The sequence below is a fragment of the Heterodontus francisci genome, chromosome 6 (genome assembly GCF_036365525.1).
Source record: "Heterodontus francisci isolate sHetFra1 chromosome 6, sHetFra1.hap1, whole genome shotgun sequence".
Lineage (NCBI taxonomy): Eukaryota > Metazoa > Chordata > Chondrichthyes > Heterodontiformes > Heterodontidae > Heterodontus > Heterodontus francisci.
The window spans coordinates 118,486,539-118,508,301 of record NC_090376.1 but is presented as its reverse complement, the minus strand read 5'-3'; the positions used below and the strand labels follow the sequence as shown (position 1 = coordinate 118,508,301).

General features: G+C 45.8%; 1 protein-coding gene across 2 annotated transcripts in view; it reads left to right on the top strand.

Annotated features, from left to right (window-relative positions):
* LOC137371492 (collagen alpha-2(IV) chain-like) overlaps nt 1-21,763 on the top strand; it is a 288,991-nt gene that overhangs the window by 204,351 nt on the left and 62,877 nt on the right. For both annotated transcript variants that reach the window (XM_068034179.1, XM_068034180.1), the window contains exons 5-19: nt 715-849; nt 3,355-3,399; nt 4,204-4,320; nt 5,763-5,831; nt 6,660-6,695; nt 8,593-8,655; nt 8,793-8,828; nt 9,938-9,979; nt 10,830-10,919; nt 13,078-13,131; nt 13,312-13,374; nt 13,465-13,509; nt 15,590-15,643; nt 18,664-18,727; nt 21,062-21,172. In XM_068034179.1, coding sequence (XP_067890280.1) covers nt 715-849; nt 3,355-3,399; nt 4,204-4,320; nt 5,763-5,831; nt 6,660-6,695; nt 8,593-8,655; nt 8,793-8,828; nt 9,938-9,979; nt 10,830-10,919; nt 13,078-13,131; nt 13,312-13,374; nt 13,465-13,509; nt 15,590-15,643; nt 18,664-18,727; nt 21,062-21,172 — 1,024 coding nt within the window. The remainder of the gene's footprint in view (nt 1-714; nt 850-3,354; nt 3,400-4,203; nt 4,321-5,762; nt 5,832-6,659; nt 6,696-8,592; nt 8,656-8,792; nt 8,829-9,937; nt 9,980-10,829; nt 10,920-13,077; nt 13,132-13,311; nt 13,375-13,464; nt 13,510-15,589; nt 15,644-18,663; nt 18,728-21,061; nt 21,173-21,763) is intronic.

The window sequence follows — 21,763 nt, the reverse complement described above, 5'->3', positions numbered from 1 at the left end:
AAAGCAGAATTTGGTTTTAATGTAAAATGTAGGGGTGACTGAGTGTGACAGGAAATGGAGGATTCACTTGGGACTGCGAATCAGAGCCAGAAACTCTCTTCAAATCAAACAGACAGGTTTTTGTCCCCAAACTCAAACCAGCTGACATTTGATTTTGAATATTTCACTGAGATTTGGGCTGATGAAATATATTTTCATATAAAATTTATTGGAGATAATTATGAGCAAATACTTAACATGTTCCTCTGCCTTATATTTTAACAAAGGCACAAAATGTTTACAGTTATCAGGCAGTGTAAACTCACACAAACGCACTGAGCGTTCATTCGACATTATCCCAGACAGTCATTCCGAGACAGATACTCCAGTGTCATTGTTAAATCAGGATTGCTCCCTGATACTGGGATCACAACTTCAACATGTTTCTGATGAAGAGGAGCTCAGTGCCTGGCCAAGTACATAAAGAATGAGTATTTCGATAGTGCCATTCAGATCCTCAGGACATTCCACAGTGCTTTACAGCCAATGAAGTACTTTTGAAGTGTAGTCACTGTTGTAATGGATGAAACGTAGCAGGCAATTTGTGCACAGCAAGCTCCCACAAACAGCAATGTGATAATTGCCTGTACCTGGAGTGACGCAGTATCTGGTGTCACCCTGTATTGTTACCGTTGTGTTGTTACCCGTCAGTTGACAGACTTATTTTCTTTCTAGGGTCGGCCAGGAATCCCAGGAGTTCAGGGACCTCAGGGTCCGCCTGGCCCTCAGGGGCGGTGGGGAGTGCCCGGGCATAAGGGAGTGAAAGGTGATAGAGGTACAGCTGGATTGACTGGACACATCGGAGACAAGGTGCGTACAAAGCAATCATTTACACTGATCAAAACAAAAGAATTGGAGCAGCCCAACATTTCTATGTAGATCCCAGTGATATCAGTACATTGACTAAATGCACATCTCCTCATTTTCATTCATTAATGGAATTAATTCAACATCCAGTTCAATGATGAGTCTAAATTACCCTCTAGGTTTGAAATGGTTTGTACTGAAATTTAGCTATGGCTGCACGGAATGGGACAGAGGGAATATCACTTCCTTTGGTGACAAAAGACCAGGATCCATTGAGTTCATCTTTTACAAAACCCCACATGGTGGAGAGCTCTGGAAACCATGGGTCCAAACTCACCTGTTCCTCCCGAGCACACTAAACTCAAAACACATCATGTCTGCAATTGCTCAGATACTGGGCCCCAAAATGTTATTCTCTGAAAGAAATAACTTATTTGCTGAACTTTTTAGGGAGCTAACACTGCCAGAAATACCTCCACTAGTTTTCCAGTGTGATATATTTAAAGTTTGTGAGGTGGGGTTTTCTTTGTCAATAAACCATTGGGAAGTTGAAGATGCAGACCAGTGCAGGTTTAAAGCTAGAGTTTACAAACGGGTACTCCTGGTTCAGAACACTCCATGTGGATGTGTGCTGACAGTTGTTGGGAATGCCGGAGATAGGCGGAAACTGGGAGAGAAGCCCGGAATGGTCCACAACCTCGTAACATTTACCCCATAAATCCTGAGCCGGGTGCACAGCCTGAAATTCCTGTCGTTGTGCTCTAGCTGAAATGGTTCAGCAGAAAGGAGACAACTCTGGGAAGGAGCAGATCACAGGTGGGAGTTTTACTCGTCAGCTTGTCAAACAGTTAAAGAGGCACATCTGGGTCGATGGTTTGTGTTAAAGGGCTATGCCTATGGTCGATGGTATTAAAGGGGCATGCCTAGGGTCGATGGTGTTAAAGGGGCACACCCACGGTCAATGGTTTGTGTTAAAAGGGCATGACCAGGGTCAATGATTTGTGTTAAAGGGGCACGACCAGGGTCGATGATTTGTGTTAAAGGGGCACAACCAGGGTCGATGGTTTGTGTTAAAGGGGCATGACCAGGGTCGATGGTATTAAACGGGCATGACCAGGGTCGATGGTTTGTGTTAAAGAGGAATGACCAAGGTTAATGGTTTGTGTTAAAGGGGCATGCCTAAGGTCGATGGTATTAAAGGGGCATGCCTAAGGCCGATGGTATTAAAGGGGCATGACCAGGGTCGATGGTGTTAAAGGGACACACCCACGGTCAATGGTTTGTGTTAAAAGGGCACGACCAGGGTCAATGATTTGTGTTAAAGGGGCACGACCAGGGTCGATGATTTGTGTTAAAGGGGCACAACCAGGGTCGATGGTTTGTGTTAAAGGGGCATGACCAGGGTCGATGGTTTGTGTTAAAGAGGAATGACCAAGGTCAATGGTTTGTGTTAAAGGGGCATGCCTAAGATCGATGGTATTAAACGGGCATGACCAGGGTCGATGGTTGTGTTAAAGGGGCACGACCAGGGTCGATGATTTGTGATAAAGGGGCACAACCAGGGTTGATGATTTGTGTTAAAGGGGCACGACCAGTGTCGATGGTTTGTGTTAAAGAGGCACGACAAGGGTCGATGGTATTAAAGGGGCACACCGAGGTCACTGGTTCGGGTTAAAGGAGCACTGCCACCCTCACACCCCCCACGCCCCCCCCGAGGTCAAAGATCTTCACCTGTCAATGATTTGGAGCCTTCTCTGAGGCCTCACTGCAACTCCTGGCCGCTCCCAGCTAGTGTAGTTTACCTGTGGCTTGTTAAGGACAGACTGGGAGGAATTCCCAAATGACCCCTTTGTGATCAGGAGGGGCAGGTGGAGTTTTGTGCCCTCCACAACAGCCCCTCACCTCAGAATTTAACAGACTTTGTTTAAAGAGGTGAAATCCCAGCTCCGCGGATTCCTGCCTCTCCAGCAATGTACTCCCTCTGGACATGAGTCCTCGGATCTTCCATCAGAAGGACAGTGGGATTTCAGGAGAACTGTGACAGGATGATTGGTGTCAGTCTTTAGCCCTCGGTGGCATTTTCCGTTTGCCAGCCTCCTGCCCTCTCTCAGTGAGGCCATTCTGCCCATCTCTGGGTCACGTTCTTGACCACTCTTGTATGTTGGGAATGGGCATTAGGAAGTTGGGCATCAAGGTGACTAGTGCAGAATCGATTGCTCCTGAACTCGATGGTCCGACTGTCCCTGATCTCGACATGGAGCCGGGCGGCAGGGTCAGCAGGTTGGAGAACTGGAGCTGCACCATTCCGGGCTTCTGTCCCAGCTGCTGCCTGTCTCTGGCATTCCCAACAACTCCCAGCACACATACACATAGAGTGTTCTGAAGCAGGAGTGGCCGTTTGTAAACTCCAGCTCTAAAACTGCATCGCTGATAACTCAGGATTGTGACTTCTAACTTTGACTAATGTGTTTTCTTACCTGATCTGTTTTCATTTCTGTTTTAACACAGGGGCCAATGGGAGTCCCCGGATTTGCAGGGAATGATGGAATACCGGTTAGTGTACAGTCTGAGGGGAATGTGAGGCTTCTCTTCAGATGGGGCTCATGACTATTACCTTGTGGGATTGTTTATAAGTTGAAACACCTCGATCAGATCACTCCTTCAACATCTAAACTCAAAGAAACACAAGCTTTGTCTGTGCAACCTGTCCTCGCAACTTAACCCTTTAAACCCTGCTATCATTCGAGATTCCCCCACCAGAGGAGGTAATTTCTCTGTTTCTATCCTAACAGGCAGCTTTCTGATTGTTTGATTCAGAGATTCCTGGGAAGGGAGAGAGTTCCAGATTTTTACTCCCCTTTGTGTGAAGAAGTGTTTCCTGACATCAGCCCTGAACGGCCTGGCTCTAATTTTAAGGTTCTGCCCCCTTGTTCTGGATTCCCCCCACCAGAGGAAATAGTTTCTCTTTATCGACCTTATCAACTCCTTTAATCATCTGAACCCCTCAATTAGATCACCCCTTAATCTTCTACATTCGAGGGAATACAAACCTCATCTGTGCAACCTGTCCTCATAATTTAACCCTTTTAACCCCAGGATCACTCTGGTGACTCTGCGCTGCACCCTCTCCAAGGCCAATATACCCTTCCTGAGGTGTGTTACCCAGAACAGAACACAGTGACTCCAGGTGGAGTCTGCTCAGAGCTCTATATGAACTGTAAACTAGTTTTAATGTAAGGAGATTGTTGTTTTATTGATTTGATGTTAGTTCCTAGAGTTTATCATTCTATAGGAACAGTGGACCTGCCTTCCCTTAGCTGGATGAATGACCTTGTGTTGTCACTGTCACTGTTTTAGGGTCACCCAGGACAGCCAGGTCCCAGGGGACCTCCTGGACTCGATGGATGCAATGGGACAAGAGGGGATGGCGGTGAAATGGGACAACCTGGATTCCCTGGTTTGTTGGGCTTCTCTGTAAGTAAAAGTTACTGAAATACATCACGTGCAGGGTGAGAGTGGACAACGTTATCAGAACTGAAAAAGCCAGCCTTGGTCAAACAGCCTGCGTGCTGACTGCATTACGACTTTTAAATTGTGTTTGCTTTCTAATTGTAAGATAAACGCAAAGAATCATAGAATCATACAGCACAGAAGTAGGCCATTCAGCCCATCGTGCCTGTGCTGGCTCTTTGAAAGAGCTATCCAAATTGTCTCACTCCCCTGCTATTTCCCCATAGCCCTGCGAATATTTCCTTTTCAAATATTTATCCAATTCCTTTTTGAAAGTTACTATTGAATCTGCTTCCACCGCCCTTTCAGGCAGCGCATTCCAGATCACAACAACTCACTGCTTAAAAAAACTCTCCACATTGAGGAAATTCTATTCTCTCAACATTTCCCATTCAATTTTCCAATGTCAACTGTCACGATGTAGTTGCAAACTCTAACCACTAGGTGTTGCCTTCACTTGAATATCTGGAATCTTCTCCCCACCCCCCACCAACCTCCGTTGCCAGCTAATATATTTTTTTTAATACATTTGTCAACTGTCCCTGGACAGTATCATTTTAATATTTAATGTAAGAATCCTACAAAATAACAATATTAATGAAATAAAAATGCAAATATATTTCAGGCTCCTAAAGAGTTAAATTGGGCAAGGGAAGAGAATTTTTGTTTCAAACTATCGTAGAATTTATAAAGAATATTTGTGGGAGACATCATGTGAAATTCTCTCCTCGAATTTGATGGTGATATGGATCCCAGAATTAACCCTGTAATATTAAGGGTTCTGTCTGAGACCTCCAGTGGCACTGAGTGCAGATCTGTGAGGGCTGCAGCATCGGGGAATCTATCCTCACGTTCTCACGGTTTTCCATTCCAAAAAATGAAAACCCAAATCTTTTTTTCCTGCATTTTTATGCAAAACATAACAGGACGAATTCTGAAAGAAAAGCAAAATACTGTGGATACTGGAAATCTGAAATAAAAACAGAAAATGTTGCAAATACTCGGCAGGTCTGGCAGTGTCAGTGGAGAGAGAAATAGAGTTAATGTTTCAGGTCGATGTCCTTTCGACTGGAACAAGTTCGAGATGTAACAAACCAGGTTTTAAACATTTTAAGGGTCAGAGAAAGGAGGGAGGGGAGGAAAGAATCAAAGGGAAGGTTTGTGACAGGGTGGAGGGCAGGAGAGATTAAATGGCAAAAGGGATGATAATGGAACAAGTAAAGAAACTAATGACTGATTTGAGGAGGTGTAAATGGGAAAAGCCGAATCATTACCAACAGCTGCTGTCTGAAATAATGGGATCAGTGGTTATGATCTGAAATTGATGAACTCGGTATTGAGTCTGGAAGGCTACAAGGAGGTGAATTCTGATCCACTGACATGTTAATTTTTCACTGTGTACACAGGGAGTTCCCGGAAGAAAGGGGCAGAAGGGTGAGCCTTTTCTTGTCACAGTTGAGTGGAAGAGATTTAGGGTAAGTTTCACGTAACTGTACAAATGGCACATATTCCAAGTGTGACAGTACGTAGCTCGTATGTGAGGCTTCCTAACGATAGATTTCCCCACCATTTACTCCTGACTAACGGGCGTCAGGGTGACAGCAACTGATCTGAAAAATAGGGCATTGATCTGTTACAGCAGGTTTGTGTGGGTGCAGTGATGCAGTGTTTGTGTTACTGGCGGAGCAATCCACGGAACATGAGTTTGAGAATTTCAATTCCCTTTTTAAAATCTGGAAATCAAAAGCTGGTCTCAGTAAAAGTGGTCCTGATGCTGTCAGATTGTTGTAAAAACCCAAATGATTCACTAATGTCCCTTAGGACAGGAAACCTGCTGTCTTTACTCAGTCTGGGCCTATGTGTGACTCCAGTCCCTTGACTGCCCTCTGAAATGGCCTAGCAAGCCTCGTGGTTCAAGAAGGACCCACAACAACCTTCTGAGGGCAGCTAAGGATAGGCAATAAATGCTGGCCTTGCTAGTGACATCTACAGATCATTGATTGATTGATTAGTGGGGTGAGCAGTTCACCATACTACAGTAATAGTGAGCACCTGATCTCAGCTCTTTCATCCAGAGTACAGGGTAAGTAATAAGAGCCTTTACCATCCATACACCTCATCACCCTAGGGATCCCATTCATGGGGTAGAAGATGGGGATGTAAGTCCAAGCAGCCGAACCATCATTCCTCTGGGACACACTGGAGAACAAGGGAAAGGGGGAAAACCACCTAAGAATGAGAATGCAAGGGCGAAATGAAAATAATTGTATTCTAATTGTGCATCATTCTCCTTCTGTTTGCAGGGCGATCCTGGTCTCCCAGGTGTTCCTGGTTTTCCAGTAAGTGTTTGGGTTTTGAGGCAGTAGGAGGGGGATTTTCAGAATTCCTGCTTTAGGTGGGGAATCTGACCAGCTGGAGGACAGAGGTCCCTGCTGTTATCCTATCAAATCAGCAGGAAATAGTGAGGGCCTCACATCCCAACCTTCAGTAGAAACTCCCAGTGGAAGAGGTTCCCTCACCTGAAGCCTGACCTCTGAACAATGATTCCCTCCATCGTCGTTACATTTGTGATGATTTGGATTTTATGCTCACTATCGTTAGTTCTCCTCTCAAGCAAAAAGGGAACACACGCATCTAATAAAATAAGCAAGGATAAAAAATTCTGTTTCTCTAAAATAATGAAATAACATTCACACCACACAAGTGCCAGGCAATGACCATTTCTAACAAGAGAGAATCTAACTATCTCCCCTTGACATTCAATGACATTACCATCGCTGAATCCCCCACTATCAACACCCTCGGGGCTACCATTGACCAGAAACTGAGCTGGAGTAGCCATATAAATACCGTGGCTACAAGAGCAGGTCAGAGGCTAGGAATCCTGCGGTGAGTAACTCACCTCTTGACTCCCCAAAGCCTGTCCACCATCTACAAGGCACGTCAGGAGTGTGATGGAATACTCTCCACTTGCCTGGATGGGTGCAGCTCCAACATCACTCAAGAAGCTCAACACCATCCAGGACAAAGCAGCCCGCTTGATTGGCACCCCATCTACAAACATTCACTCCCTCCACCACCGACGCACAGTGGCAGCAGTGTGTACCATCTACACAAAATGCACTGCAGCAACTCACCGAGTCTCCTTTGACAGCACCTTCCAAACCCAGGACCTCTACCAACTAGAAGGACAAAGACACCACCACCTGCAAGTTCCCCTCCAAGTCTCACACCATCCTGACTTGGAACTATATCGCCGTTCCTTCACTGTTGCTGGGTCAAAATCCTGGAACTCCCTTCCTAACAGCACTGTGGGTGTACCTACCCCACACGGACTGCAGCGGTTTAAGAAGGCAGCTCACCACCACCATCTCAAGGGCAATTGGGGAGACTGTGGTGTAGTGGTAATGTCACTGGACTAGCAATCTAGAGGCCCAGGCTAATGCTCTGGGGACATGGGTTCAAATCCCACCATGGCAGCTGGTGGAATTGAAATTAAATTAATTAATGAATTCAATGGATTAATTTTTAAAAATTGGCATTGTAAGCTAGTCTCAGTAATGGTGCCATGAAACTACCATCAATTATCATAAAAACCCATCTGGTCCACCAAATGTCCTTTAAGGAATGAAGTCTGCTGTCCTTACCTGTTCTGGCCTCTATGTGACTCCAGACCCACAGCAATGTGGTTGACTCTTAACTGCCCTCTGAAATGGCCTGCAAGGCACTCAGTTTTCAAGGATAATTGGGGTTAGGCAACAAATGCTGGCCTTGCCAGCAACACCCACATCCCATGAAACAATAAAAAAAATTTCCATTCTTGTGCCAACTGTGATTCAGTTGGTAGCACTCTTGCCTCTGAGTCAGAAGGTCATGGGGTTCAAGGCCAACCCCAGAGACTTGAGTACAAAGTTCTAGGCTGACACTCCCAAGGCAGTGGTAACATTTTTGGATAAGGCTTTAAACTGAGGCCCTACCTGCCCTCTCAGCTCGATGTAAAAGATCCCATGGCACTATTTTGAAGTCGAGCAGGGGAGTTCTCCCTGGTGTCCTGGCCAATATTTATCTCTCAATCAACATCACTAAAAAAAATGATCTGGTCATAATCACATCGCTATTTGTGGGAGCTTGCTGTGCACAAATGAGTTGCTGTGTTTCCTAGGTTACAAAGCACTTCGGAGCATCCTCAGGTTGTGAAAGGCACTATATGAATGCAAGTCTTTCTTTCTTTTGCAGGGTTTACCTGGCATCTCTGGAAAAATGGGCTCTAGGGGTCCTCCGGGAGTAATAGGCCCACCAGTATGTATCAGTATTGGGAATTATCCCACTGGGAATGCCAAACCTTCCTGTTGGATTTAATCGGTTGTGTTTTGTGGTTGTTACTTGTTTTAATTTGCTGTTCCAATTCTCACATGGTTGAAACTTCTCTCCCACAGGGCCGGCCTGGATCCCCAGGAACTCCAGGACCAAAGGTAAGAGGTTCTCCATCAATTGGAGTAAAAATAATGACAATTAAATAATCTGTCCCATCTGCTACACTGAACCTAATTCTTACAGCTCAGAAGGAGGCCATTCAGCCCATCGTGCCTGTGCCAGCTCTTTGAAAGAGATTTCTGCTCTCCTACTCTTCTCCTCATCCCCCCTCTGGTTCTTTTGCCAATCAGTTTAAACCTGTGTCCTCTGATTACTGACTGTCCTGCACTGGGAACAGTTTTTCCCCATCTACTTACTCAAAAATCACTCACCATTTTGAACACTTCTATGAAATCTCCCCTTAAACTTCTCAAAGGAGAACAGTCCCAGCTTCTCCAGTTTTCCCATGTAACAGAAGTCCCTCATCCCTGGTGCCATCCTGGTGAATCTCCAAGGCCTTGATATCCTTCCTAATGTCTGCTTTCCAGAATTGGACACAAGATTCCAACTGAGGACTTTAAGTAATGAAGGATAGGGAGGTGAATTTGCCAATTCACAGAGAATTGTAGGCCGAGTGTTTTTTGATATGTTTGCTCGGTGGCTGGAGTCCATTCAGATTTTGGATATCTCACTGCATTCTCCACGTTACATTAAACCCCTATCACAATGAGTGCTTTCCCTGCGTCTTATGAAACGCTGCAGTGCGTCAGCCGCGTCTCAGTGGGCAGCACAAACACCTCCGAGTCAGAACGTCTTGGGTTCAAGTTCCACTCCAGAGGCTTGAGCACATAGTCCAGGCTGACACTCCCCAGTCAGTACTGTGGGAGTGCTGCACTGTCAGTGATGCCGTTTTTCAGATGAAGTGTGAAATGGAGTCCCAGTCTGCCCTCTCAGATGGATATAAAAGGTCCCAGTCTCTTGTTGAGAAAGAATGGGAGGAAGTTCTCCCCCGTATCCTGGCCAAAATCTATGTCTCAACCGACATTATTGAAATCATTGTGGGAGGGCACAAGTTGGCTGTTGTGTTTCTGATATTCAGATGTGACTGCAGTTCATATATACTGCATTAGCTGTAAAGCACTTTGGGACATCCTGCGGTTGTGAAAGGCACTATAGCAATGCAAGTCTTCACGTAATCTTTAACACTGTATTACTGGTTAATTTACAGGGTAATGATGGAATCAGTTTCCAGGGGAGAACTGGAGATAAGGTTTGTGGATTTGTTCATTGTACAAAGGGCTGTTGCTGTTGAACAGCATTGTGGAGTCCATTTGATGGGGTAGAAGTTTGCAGAATGGCCTCACATCAGGATTGGCATGATGGAGCTCATTGTGTCTTATTTAATCTGCTTAGTTTTCTGTTAATGTGATCGCAGGTTCCTTTAGCTCAAAGCTCTTGTGCTGGGAGCACTAAATTGGAACATTTTCCCTTTCGGAAAGGTTAAATCAGAGAAAGACAATGACTGACCCTGCTGTAGCTGCTTTTACAGAATAAAGCATAAAAATGGCTTCACAGGTGTGAGAATAGTCAGACTTTAAGCAATGGCTAAGGACAGAAATTGAAGACAGGATCAAAGACGTTGGTTCTGAGGAGGCTGAAGGTGGGAAGGGAGGTAGTGAGGTGGGGGGAAGTAGTGAGGGAGGGGAGGGCTGATAGAGGCATGTGGAAAGACTGCATTGGAGGCAAGACTCAAAAGATTGGATGGTTCAGATGGAGACATAGAGCGGTAAGAGATTGCAGAGAGGGAAGTGAATGACGAAGTTCATTGGGGGGAGTGTCGTTCGCTATCACCCGCTTTGTGCTTCCTCTGTCTCTCTTTCTCTCTCTTCCACAAACACATCCGTTGGAAGAGGAATGATTTTGTCAATAGAGAAACAAAGGATCCGCAATTAATGTGTCTTTCATATGAAGCAGTTTCAGACGTATCAACTGTTTATTAGTTTCTGTGCTGCAAACCCAGTGTCATTACTCCTGTAATACTGACAGTTTAGCAGATTGCAGCACAGTAGCGTTCTGCCGTTTCCTCTTGTTAACTGTTTATTTTAACTGTTGCCCCTCAGGGTGAGCCAGGTTTGCCAGGTCCACCTGGAACCCAGACGGTAGATGACATCAGCCAGGTTTCTGCAGCAGGAGGAGAGACGGGAGAAAAGGTAAAAACCCCAACTGTTTCTGAACAACTCACTGAACAAAGCAATAGAAGCACTTAAAGAACAAGTAGCAGTTACCACGGCCAATGAAAAGCTTGCTGTTACCATAGAGTGTGTTTCAGGCAGGACAAGGCCTTTCGTGTCAGCGGGAAAGTCCAGTCGTCTCTCGGTCAGAGGTTTAGGCATCCACTTCAGTCATCTGACCCCAAAATATAGGGTAACACACCAGTGCAGTACCGAGGGAGTGCTGCTCTGTCAGAGGGTCAGTACTGAGGGAGTGCTGCACTGTCGGAGGGTCAGTACTGAGGGAGTGCTGCACTGTCGAAGGGTCAGTACTGAGGGAGTGCTGCACTGTCGGAGGGTCAGTACCGAGGGAGTGCTGCTCTGTCGGAGGGTCAGTACTGAGGGAGTGCTGCACTGTCGGAGGGTCAGTACTGAGGGAGCGCCGCACTGTCGGAGGGGCAGTACTGAGGTAGCGCCGCACTGTCGGAGGGTCAGTACTGAGGGAGCGCCGCACTGTCAGAGGGTCAGTACTGAAGGAGTGCTGCACTGTCGAAGGGTCAGTACTGTGGGAGTGCTGCACTGTCGGAGGGGCAGTACTGTGGGAGTGCTGCACTGTCAGAGGGTCAGTACTGAGGGAGTGCTGCACTGTCGAAGGGTCAGTACTGTGGGAGTGCTGCACTGTCAGAGGGTCAGTACTGAGGGAGTGCTGCACTGTCAGAGGGTCAGTATTGAGGGAGTGCTGCACTGTCGGAGGGTCAGTACCGAGGGAGTGCTGCACTGTCAGAGGGGCAGTACTGAGGGAGTCCTGCACTGTCAGAGGGTCAGTACTGAGGGAGTGCTGCACTGTCAGAGGGGCAGTACTGAGGGAGTCCTGCACTGTCGGAGGGTCAGTACTGAGGGAGTGCTGCACTGTCAGAGGTGTCATATTTCAGATGAGACATAGAATCAAGACCCCCTCCGCCCTCTCAGGTGCATCTGAAAGATTCCATGGTGCTATTCAAAGAGCAGGCAAGTCTCTCCAGTGTCCTGGCAAATATTTATCCCTCATCATAAAGGCAGGTTTTGAGGAGGGGTGAATTGCTGACTGGTCCATTGTGTGTGTTTTAATTTGGTCCGGTATAGTTCTGAATATTTAGTCCACATGGGATGCAATGCCAAGTTCACCAGATGCTACCTCCCGACAAGTTGGGATTCTGGAAATTAGTGCTTAAAGTGAAATCTCTTCATTTCTAATTAAAGCTCTGTGATGTATAATGATTGCAATGATTATGTCTCAAAATGTTAAAACACAATTTGTACTACAAATGGGATTTAAAATAAGCTTATCCAGTTCATACTTATTGGTGTACACTTGTTAGTATATGTTGACAGGTATATATTGGTATATCTCAGCAGGTCTGGCAGCATCTGTGGAAAGAGAAACAGAGTTAACGTTTCGGGTCAGTGACCCTTCTTCGGAAGGGTCACTGACCCGAAACATTAACTCTGCTTCTCTTTCCACAGATGCTGCCAGACCTGCTGAGTGATTCCAGCAATTCTTGTTTTTGTTTCAGATTTCCAGCATCCGCAGTATTTTGCTTTTAATATATTGGTATATGTTTGGTATCTGTTTCATGGTTATATTTAAATTGGTATATGCTTATGGTATGTATTTGTTGTCTGCATATTTATTGATATATGCTCATGGTCTGTATCTTTCATATATAAAACTTTTGTATCTACATGTACTTGCTATAATATTTTTCTATTATAAATCCTATGTCAACATTTAAAATGGAGTTGTCCTATATAAATACATCACACTGTAATGGCACATTCTGCCAGTGGGGGTGCTGTAGTGCTACCACTGACAAGAAGGTGCAGTTACAATGTGCCAGGTTTACATCGGGAAAAATTCATTATAAACGTTGACATAGGATTTTCGAATGGAAACATCAAAATAAGGATGGGATGAGTCACTTTAAAATGAACTACATCTGAGCACCTGGTCCAGCTATTGCCATTCACTAACCCCACTTCATCTGGTCTGCACTTGGTCCGGACTCCCTGTCGTACAATACCTTGTGAGATAAGCCAGTTCATGGATATATAGTGATTGCAAGAAGTTTATTGGTATACATTTATTGTTAATTTTTGTCATTTTTAATTCTTTGCTCAGGGTGAAAGAGGAGATCAAGGATTTGAGGGAGAAACAGGGTCCCCTGGGAAACCGGTGAGTTTTAACAACGAGGACCTGAGTTCAGTTCAACACGATACTGTGCATTCCAGATCGGCACTTTCAACACTACCACTGGCTTTTTACATTTAAAAAGCGGAATTCACAATGAAGGAAGATTAGGGTTCATGCAGAGTGACATGGACTAATTATTTTTGTGATCATTGTTTTGTTTAGGCAGCCCCCAGCCCAAAGGGAGAGAAAGGAGAAGAGGGAATAATGGGTCTTCCCGGATTGAGGGTATGGCATTATCTTGTACAGGAATACTTTCTACAAAATTATACAATTGTTATTGATCTTTGCCTTAAAATGACCTTTGTGTGATTCCAGGGTTTGAGTGGTTTGGATGGATCCCCAGGTACTGATGGAGGCAGAGTGAGTATAAAATTTAGGTGGAAATGCCATTGGGTTCTGGCACATTCTATATCATTCCAACATCTTCCTCACTGTGACGTCTGCCTTTGTGTCTTGTTTCAGTTTGGACTGGAATCTCCTTTAACTCTGTCACTGTCTGGAATTTTCAGAGACAGATTGACACACAGTCAGAAAAGATTACAAGGAAATATTATTTATATAAGAAAATTATCTACTAAAGAATACTTTAGAATATAGATTGTGACTATTTTTAAATTTAGTATATGTATTATATCCCTGTTACATATCACAAATATACAATGATGATGGACAGGTACAGAGCATCTGGACAACCCAGCAAGTCCCACACAATTGCCATACTTTGTGTATCATAATATATACACTCTCCACCTACCTGAAACCATGTGATCACCTGAGAGTGACGAAAAAACAGATTAAAAAACCCATCGGGGGGAAGAAATCTGGGCAATTTTTCTCCAACCCATCTAGGCAATCGTAACTATTCCAGGAGATCCCTCTGGCCCTGAATTCCATGCTGTACCCCTTTTGTATGAGGTGATCTCTGCTCCCGGCAGAAACAGGTCCAGCTCTCACTTGAAGGAATTCGATGAATCAGAGTCCACTGCACGAAATGGCAGACTGTTCCAGGGACCACCATTCTCTGAGGAAAAAAAAAACACCTCCTGATATCTAACCTAGATCTAGCCTGAGACAACTTAAAATTGTGACCCCTGGTCTTCCCTAATCTATTTAACTGGAACTAATTATAAACTGGCACACAGTCTATTCCCTTCATTACCTTACAAACCTTGATCAGATCAACCCCTAAGTCGAAACCAAATTGTAAAGTCCCAATTCTTTTACCGTATCTTGATAACCAAGATACTTTATTCTGGGAATTAGTCTAATGACCCTCCCCTGCATCCTTTCCAAAGCCTCAATATCACCCACCATGTGAGGAGGCCAAAACTGGACACAGTATTTCAACTGAGGTCTGACCAAGGTCTTGTACAAGGAGAAAATAGTCTGGCTGATCTTAATATTGATTGCCCTATGTACGTACCCCAACACTGTATTCATTCCAGCTATCACTTCCCAATTTTGCACATCTTTTGTTCAATAAATTCACATGATCGTTAAAAACCTAAACCCCGGTCTGATGTTGGCGTTTCCGACTGCTATTCAAAGGCAGAAGATCATTTCCTGTGGAGGAATGGGACAGATGCACAAGCTGAAGTAATTGTCTGAAAGATTGTCAGAATCTTACCTAGATGTCAAGTTCAGTGAAGAGACTGTTGAGATTATCGGGAGCTAAGATTCATCCGTCAGGGTGACTGAACAGACAGGAAGCCTCACAACCAGTAGCAGGAATGGGCCCGGAACACAATACTGAGCCCAACAGGGCTGATATATAATTGCTGCCTGTGTTATTATCATTCCAAATTTCTTACTGCCCAGTCTCTAGGTGATAATTTGGAGCAGATGGGTTGTGAAGTGTTAAGCCAAACCCCACCCACTGGTAGTCTCCATGGTGACCCTATTGGAGTTTGTGGGGGTCAGTGGCTGGACAGCTCATTAGCATAGGGGGAAGGTTCCTACTGAAACCTCAGTGTTGCTTCCCCCTTTGACAGGGAAACTTGACCAGATTCCCCCTTCCTGCTCCTAACAACTGTCTTGTTGTCTTTCTGAATAGAGGAGACCAATCACCAAAAGGATGTGGAAAGAAAGAATGCTGGTGGTCTTAGGGTTTAGATCTCTCGGACCCACAAGCAGCTTTGTGGAGGGTGATAGCCCTTCACTCACTTGGTGCACCCATTACAGTACTACTGTAGGGCCCAACTAGAGCTTAGGAGCAGGAACCTCTGTCTCCGGGAGCCCCTGCCCCCACCCAGTTTCTGGGAAACGGGTTACACTAAGCACATGGAGGATATCTCCTCAAGGATAGAGGATGTTAAGTTAACAAATGAGGCAGCTCTACTTTAAACTGGCTGTGATTTGTACACTTGGGGAAATCAATCTGTTTCGTCAAACTCTACATATACCTGCTATATAGTCATGCGACTGTTTTTGTCATTTTCAGGGTCTCCCAGGAATCCATGGTCTCCCAGGGATCGATGGTCGACCAGGAATGAAGGTAATTTGCATGAGTTTCCATTACTGATCATCAAATGTCAAATTGCTTATTTCAAACTTGCTGTTCAGGGTCAAGGTTCATCTGTTCACCAACATCAGTAAATCACATTACCTGGCCACATATCTCAGTGTTGTTTTGTGGGATCTTTGACTGTCGGTTTCTTATACTGCAACAGTGACTACACTTCAAAAGTATAGCTGTAAAATGCTTTGGAACGTCCTGAGGTTGTGAAAGGCGCTATATAAATGCAAGTCTTTCTATCTTTCAATCTTCAGTCCTTTCTTTCTTTCCTAGCTGTGGCAAGACTGTTTCCCAAGGCTCACAAACCGGCCTGTCCACATTCCCTTTATGGCCTCTCTCTCTATGGGCAGGATTTTCCTGTGGGCTTTGCGATCCCAACGTTGGGACTAAATGGGGGTCTCGAGCCCTCACTTGCCAGGAGCCAGACCAGCACAGCGAGATTCCTCTTAATTGGTCGCCTTCAAGCTTGCCATCCTATTAAGGACAACGGGTGGGATGTGGATGCTGCTGGTCCAATCAGAGGGTCAATTGGAGGCCCAATCGGAGGCCCAATTAGAGGGGCAATCAGAGGGCCAATCGGAGGCCCAATTGGAGGCCCAATCGGAGGGCCAATCGGAGGGCCAATCGGAGGGCCAATCGGAGGGCCAATCAGAGGGCCAATCGGAGGCCCAATTAGGGGCCCAATCAGATGGCCAATCAGAGGCCCAATCAGAGGCCCAATCAGAGGGCCAATCAGAGGGCCAATCAGCAGCCCAGCAGCTCTGAATCCTCAGTCCTCCTATGGGCAGAGGCGGGCACTGCTGAGGCAGCTCAGAGAAAGTGAGGGTGCCTCGAAATGGAGGCAGCCTCGGAGGAGTCAAAATAATTTTAAATTATTGAAGGACCCACGAATGGAGCGGAAGGCACTCCAGAGGGAGTGTTTGAGCTCATTGGGGGATGGAGCCTCTAGCCGCAATGGGCCCCCAGATTGATGCAGGGAGGCTCCCTCTATGAAGCTGGCAGCTTCCACATGCCAGCAACCAATCCACATCCATACTCACTGCTGGAAGCGTTACCAGCTGCAGGAATACATCAGGGAGATGTCCCAACATGACTCCACCCCACTCGCCCATTTTCCCTGCACCTCCCCCCTCCCTCCACTCCCCCCATTTTCCCTGCACCTCCCTCCATTCCCCCCATTTTCCCTGCACTTCCCTCCACTCCCCCCATTTTCCCTGCACCTCCCCCCTCCCTCCACTCCCCTCATTTTCCCTGCACCTCCCTCCACTCCCCCCATTTTCCCTGCACCTCCCCACTGCCCCCACTGTCTCCCAGGATGCTGTCCTGGGGCCAGGAAAATCCTGGCCTATTTCTTTCTTTCTCTTTTTTTCTCCCTCTTTCTCCTTTTCCTCTTTCTGACTCTGTTTTCTCCTCTCACTTTATCTCTCCCCTTCTCCTCTACCTCACTTTCCTCCTCTGTCTCCATCACTCTCTCTCTCTGCCGCCCCCCCACCCCTCTACTTCTCTCCCTCACTATCCCAGTCTGACTCTCTTTGCAGTCATTGCAATTGAAGTAGAGTCAGTCTGGTTTAGGGTGTCCAACATGCACCGGGAAATGATCCTGGTGCCAAGGATTGGGGGAATAGGTCCTTGGTCTCACAGTTAAAGTAGGAGTGAGGTGGAGACACATATAGGCCAACCCTATGCAGCACTGGTGGAAAGTCTAGTGGAGCTTGCATGGCACAACTCTGCCTAGCTTTTAACGCATTTTACAGAAAGATCCTGAAATAGCTGCTGGTCTCACATCTTTGCAAATTTACATTGGGCCGCCGCGTCTATCGGGCAGCCAACAGGGAGACCTAAAAACAGGGAGGACCATCATGGCAGCAGTGATGCTGTGGCTACAGGACCCAGCAGCAAGAAATTGGTAGGTTTTCTTCTTATTTTACACCTGGAAAGAGGCACAATGCAGACTGATTTCCAGCACCTACCCACAAATCCCAATCCCCTTGTTTCACGATTTCAGTCCATCAACATTCAAGTGGCTCCAAACTTTCTTAAATGTAAACAGCAGAGACATGGCCATTCATCCACAGCAACTGAGCTTGTGTTTTATTATTTCAAAGCCTTTCCAATCCCAGATTTACTCTGGTTTTCTTTTCAGAGGTTGTTCTGATTTACCACAAGCTGTGTTCTTCAGGACATTTCATCAACTGTTTAACACTCCTTTTCCAGGACAATAGACTTCCGAAGCTAGTTTCAGTTAAAGTCAGTGGCTTGGATTGGTTAATTTACTCAGCTTAATAACTGAACTGGATCAGTATTTTGTATTTACACTTCCCTATTCTTCCATCTGATTGGCGTGAGAGTTCGAGAATCGAGATCATTCGCACATCCTACCGCCATTCCTTCACTCCTGGGCCTGGCTCTGGGAGCCCGTGCTGACTGCCCTGGTTCAAGCTCGTTCCTGCTCCCTGCCTTCGCTTCTATTCCTCAGCTTGTGTGGTGCAGAGCAGGAAGTGAGCAGACAGAGAGAGTTAACCTGCAGCTGCTCCTCCACACTCAGCTCACAGCTCAGTGTGCCTTGGGAATTGTACAATTACTGCAGCACAGAAGGAGGCCATTCAGCCCATCAGCCTGACTCTTCACCCGCAGCTATTAATTCTCATCCTGTTACCCTGCCTCTTTGTGAACAGAAGGTTTGGTATATTTTGCTGAGCCACCTGGAACAGTAGGTGACACCTTGAGGGTAAATATTAGCTTTCAGCACCCGGGAGGTGATCTGTCAGAGTGGATAAACCGCATTTTATGGAATTGGACGATTCTCATTCTGCTGGCTTCAATAGAATGTTCTATAATGAGGAAGTGATATCCACTCTGACGTCTCCTGCCTGAGGAGTGAAGAATAGCAATTCCATACTCCTGTTGCTGTTTCCTGTGTGATGACAATGTTGAACAAATGGAGAGAAACATGAAGTTCTTCTAACAATCTTCCCCAATGTCTTGCTCTCCTTCCACAGGGGGACCGAGGTACCCAAGGCCTCCCTGGCCAGCCCATCACTTATACAGGATTGGTCCCCAAAGGTACGTTAACTTCCCTCAGATAGAGAAAGGAGCTAAAAATACCAGGGGGTACCAGAGGCAGCACAAACCAGGCAATAGCAAATCAGCCGCCCGTCTTGTATGTAGGCATGTAGGAGCTGGAGGAGGCCATTCAGCCCCTCAATACTGTTCTACCATCCTATTAGATCATGGCTGATCTGCACCTGGACTCTATTTTCCTGTCTTTGCTGCATATCCCTTGATATTCCTACCCAACAAAAATCTATTGATCTCAGTTCTGAATGCCTCCCCCATCCATAGCCTTTTTGGGGAAGAAAGTTCCAGATTTCCACTCCCCTTTCTATGAAAAATGCTTCCTGATCTCGTTTACAAATGTGCCCATTTCAAAAAGCTGTTCACGGAGAGAGGAAACCTTTAGTTCCAGTGAATTGAAGCTTGATTATCTCTGCAGCATGTCTGGGGTGAACGATGAACCAGTATGAGATGCCCTGTGTGATCCTAGTCTCCAAGTAAAGGACACATCACACTGGAAGATCATATATCTCAGGCTAGAATCTATTCATCAGTTTTATTAACAAGTAATTTAAGCAAAAGCAATAGCTAACACAGCAGAATTTACTAGATTACAATATGCTATATAATCACCCAAAGCAATTAAAGATGTTTGCAGTTCTTTGAGCTACATTTAACAATGTATATCCTCAATGAAACAGTTTTATTTGGGAAGGACACTCCTACAGTCCTCTCCATCCAGTGATAGTTCATACCATCAGCAAGCTGGCAAAATCCTGCTGTGCCCATATGGAGAACTGGCTACAGAGCTGTCAATCAAAAATAACCTTTAAAGCCAGCAGGGCATTGCCCTTCAAAGTCAGTTTCTAGGCTGCATTCAATGCCAGGGCCGCAGACGGGCTGTGTGCCTGGTAATAGAGGTCCCCCATGTTGCCATCACTCTCACAGCTGTGGGGGTGGGGGGGGCATCAAATGTTTGGTACTGTGATTATTGGAATTACTGGAAATGTGGGAGATTGGAACACTGCCGATTCACTGTGGATTCACTGCGGATTCACTGTCCATTCACTGCCAATTCACTGCCCATTCACTGCCCATTCACCGCCCATTCACTGTCGATTCATTGCTGATTCACTGCCCATTCACTGCTGATTCACTGCCGATTCATTGCTGATCCACTGTCGATTTACTGCTGATTCACTGCCGATTCATTGCTGATTCACTGCCGATTCACTGCCGATTCATTGCTGATTCACTGCTGATTGACTGCCAATTCACTGCCCATTCACTGCTGATTCACTGCCGATCCATTGCTGATCCACTGTCGATTTACTGCTGATTCACTGCCGATTCACTGCTGATTCACTGCCGATTCATTGCTGATCCAATGTCGATTTACTGCTGATTCACTGTCGATTTACTGCTGATTCACTGCCGATTCACTGCGGATTCACTGTCGATTTACTGCTGATTCACTGCTGATTCACTGCGGATTCACTGCCCATTCACTGCTGATTCACTGCCGATTCATTGCTGATTCACTGCCCATTCACTGCTGATTCGCTGCCGATTCATTGCTGATTCGCTGCCGATTCATTGCTGATTCACTGCTGATTCGCTGCCGATTCATTGCTGATTCACTGCCGATTCACTGCCCATTCACTGCTGATTCACTGCCCATTCACTGCTGATTCACTGCCGATTCACTGCCCATTCACTGCTGATTCACTGCCGATTCACTGCCCATTCACTGCTGATTCACTGCTGATTCACTGCCGATTCATTGCTGATTCGCTGTCGATTCATTGCTGATTCACTGCCCATTCACTGCCCATTCACTGCTGATTCACTGCCCATTCACTGCCCATTCACTGCTGATTCACTGCCGATTCACTGCCCATTCACTGCTGATTCACTGCCGATTCACTGCCCATTCACTGCTGATTCACTGCCAATTCACTGCCGATTCACTGCCCATTCACTGCTGATTCACTGCCGATTCGTTGCCGATTCGCTGCCGATTCATTGCTGATTCACTGCCGATTCACTGCCCATTCACTGCTGATTCACTGCCGATTCACTGCCCATTCACTGCTGATTCACTGCCGATTCAAAGGTCCTCAGCAAAGAGAAGCAGCTAAATTTCATCTTCACTACCTGATCCAGAATATATACAATTGACCTGATTTCCAATTCCAACAGAATGAGAATCAGGCTCGGGAAGGGAATTGGTGTCTTTGTTCGGTGTTTTAGATCCAGGTGAATTACCCTCCATCTGCTGAAGAGTAAAGTCTATCCCATCGCCTTTCTTTGTAATCTATATATTTTCTTTGATATATTAAGGTTCGAAGGGTAGTACGGGTCCGGAAGGAGATCGTGGACCCCCAGGGGATGTGGGTCCCTATGGCCCTCGGGGTCCCCCCGGTCCTCCCGGTGAAACAGCCCCATATCGAGGTATGGTCAGAGATGTTCTCAAGCACACATATGAAAAAAACTACCTCCATTACTCATTCATTTGCAGAGTCAGCTGATAGTATTAACGATTTTCACCACTTCATTTTGCTGTCAGCTTGTTAGTTTATTTATTAAAATGTCCTTCGAGCAGGAAGGAAGTGTCTATTTTTTATTTTATTATCTTTTAACTGTTCATGAAAAATTTGACAACAGTGAAACAAATATCACCCATACTGTCTGCCTCTTCCAATCGCAGCTCTTGCTCTCTCTCTCTCTCCCTGTCTTTCTCTCCCTGTCATTTTCGCCCTTTCATTTTCGCTCTGTCGTTCTCCCATTTTCGCTCTGTCTCTCTTGCCCTGTCGTTTTCGCTCTGCTGTTTTCGTTCTGTCATTCTCGCTCTGTCTCTCTTGGTCTGTCATTTTTACTCAGTCGTTTTCGCTCTGTCTCTCTCACTCTGTTTTTTTCTCTTATCATTTTTGCTGTCTCTCTCGCTCTGTCTCTCTCGCTCTGTCTCTCTCACTCTTATTTTCTCTATCATTTTTGCTGTCTCTCTCGCTCTGTCTCTCTCACTCTGTCTCTCTCACTCTGTCT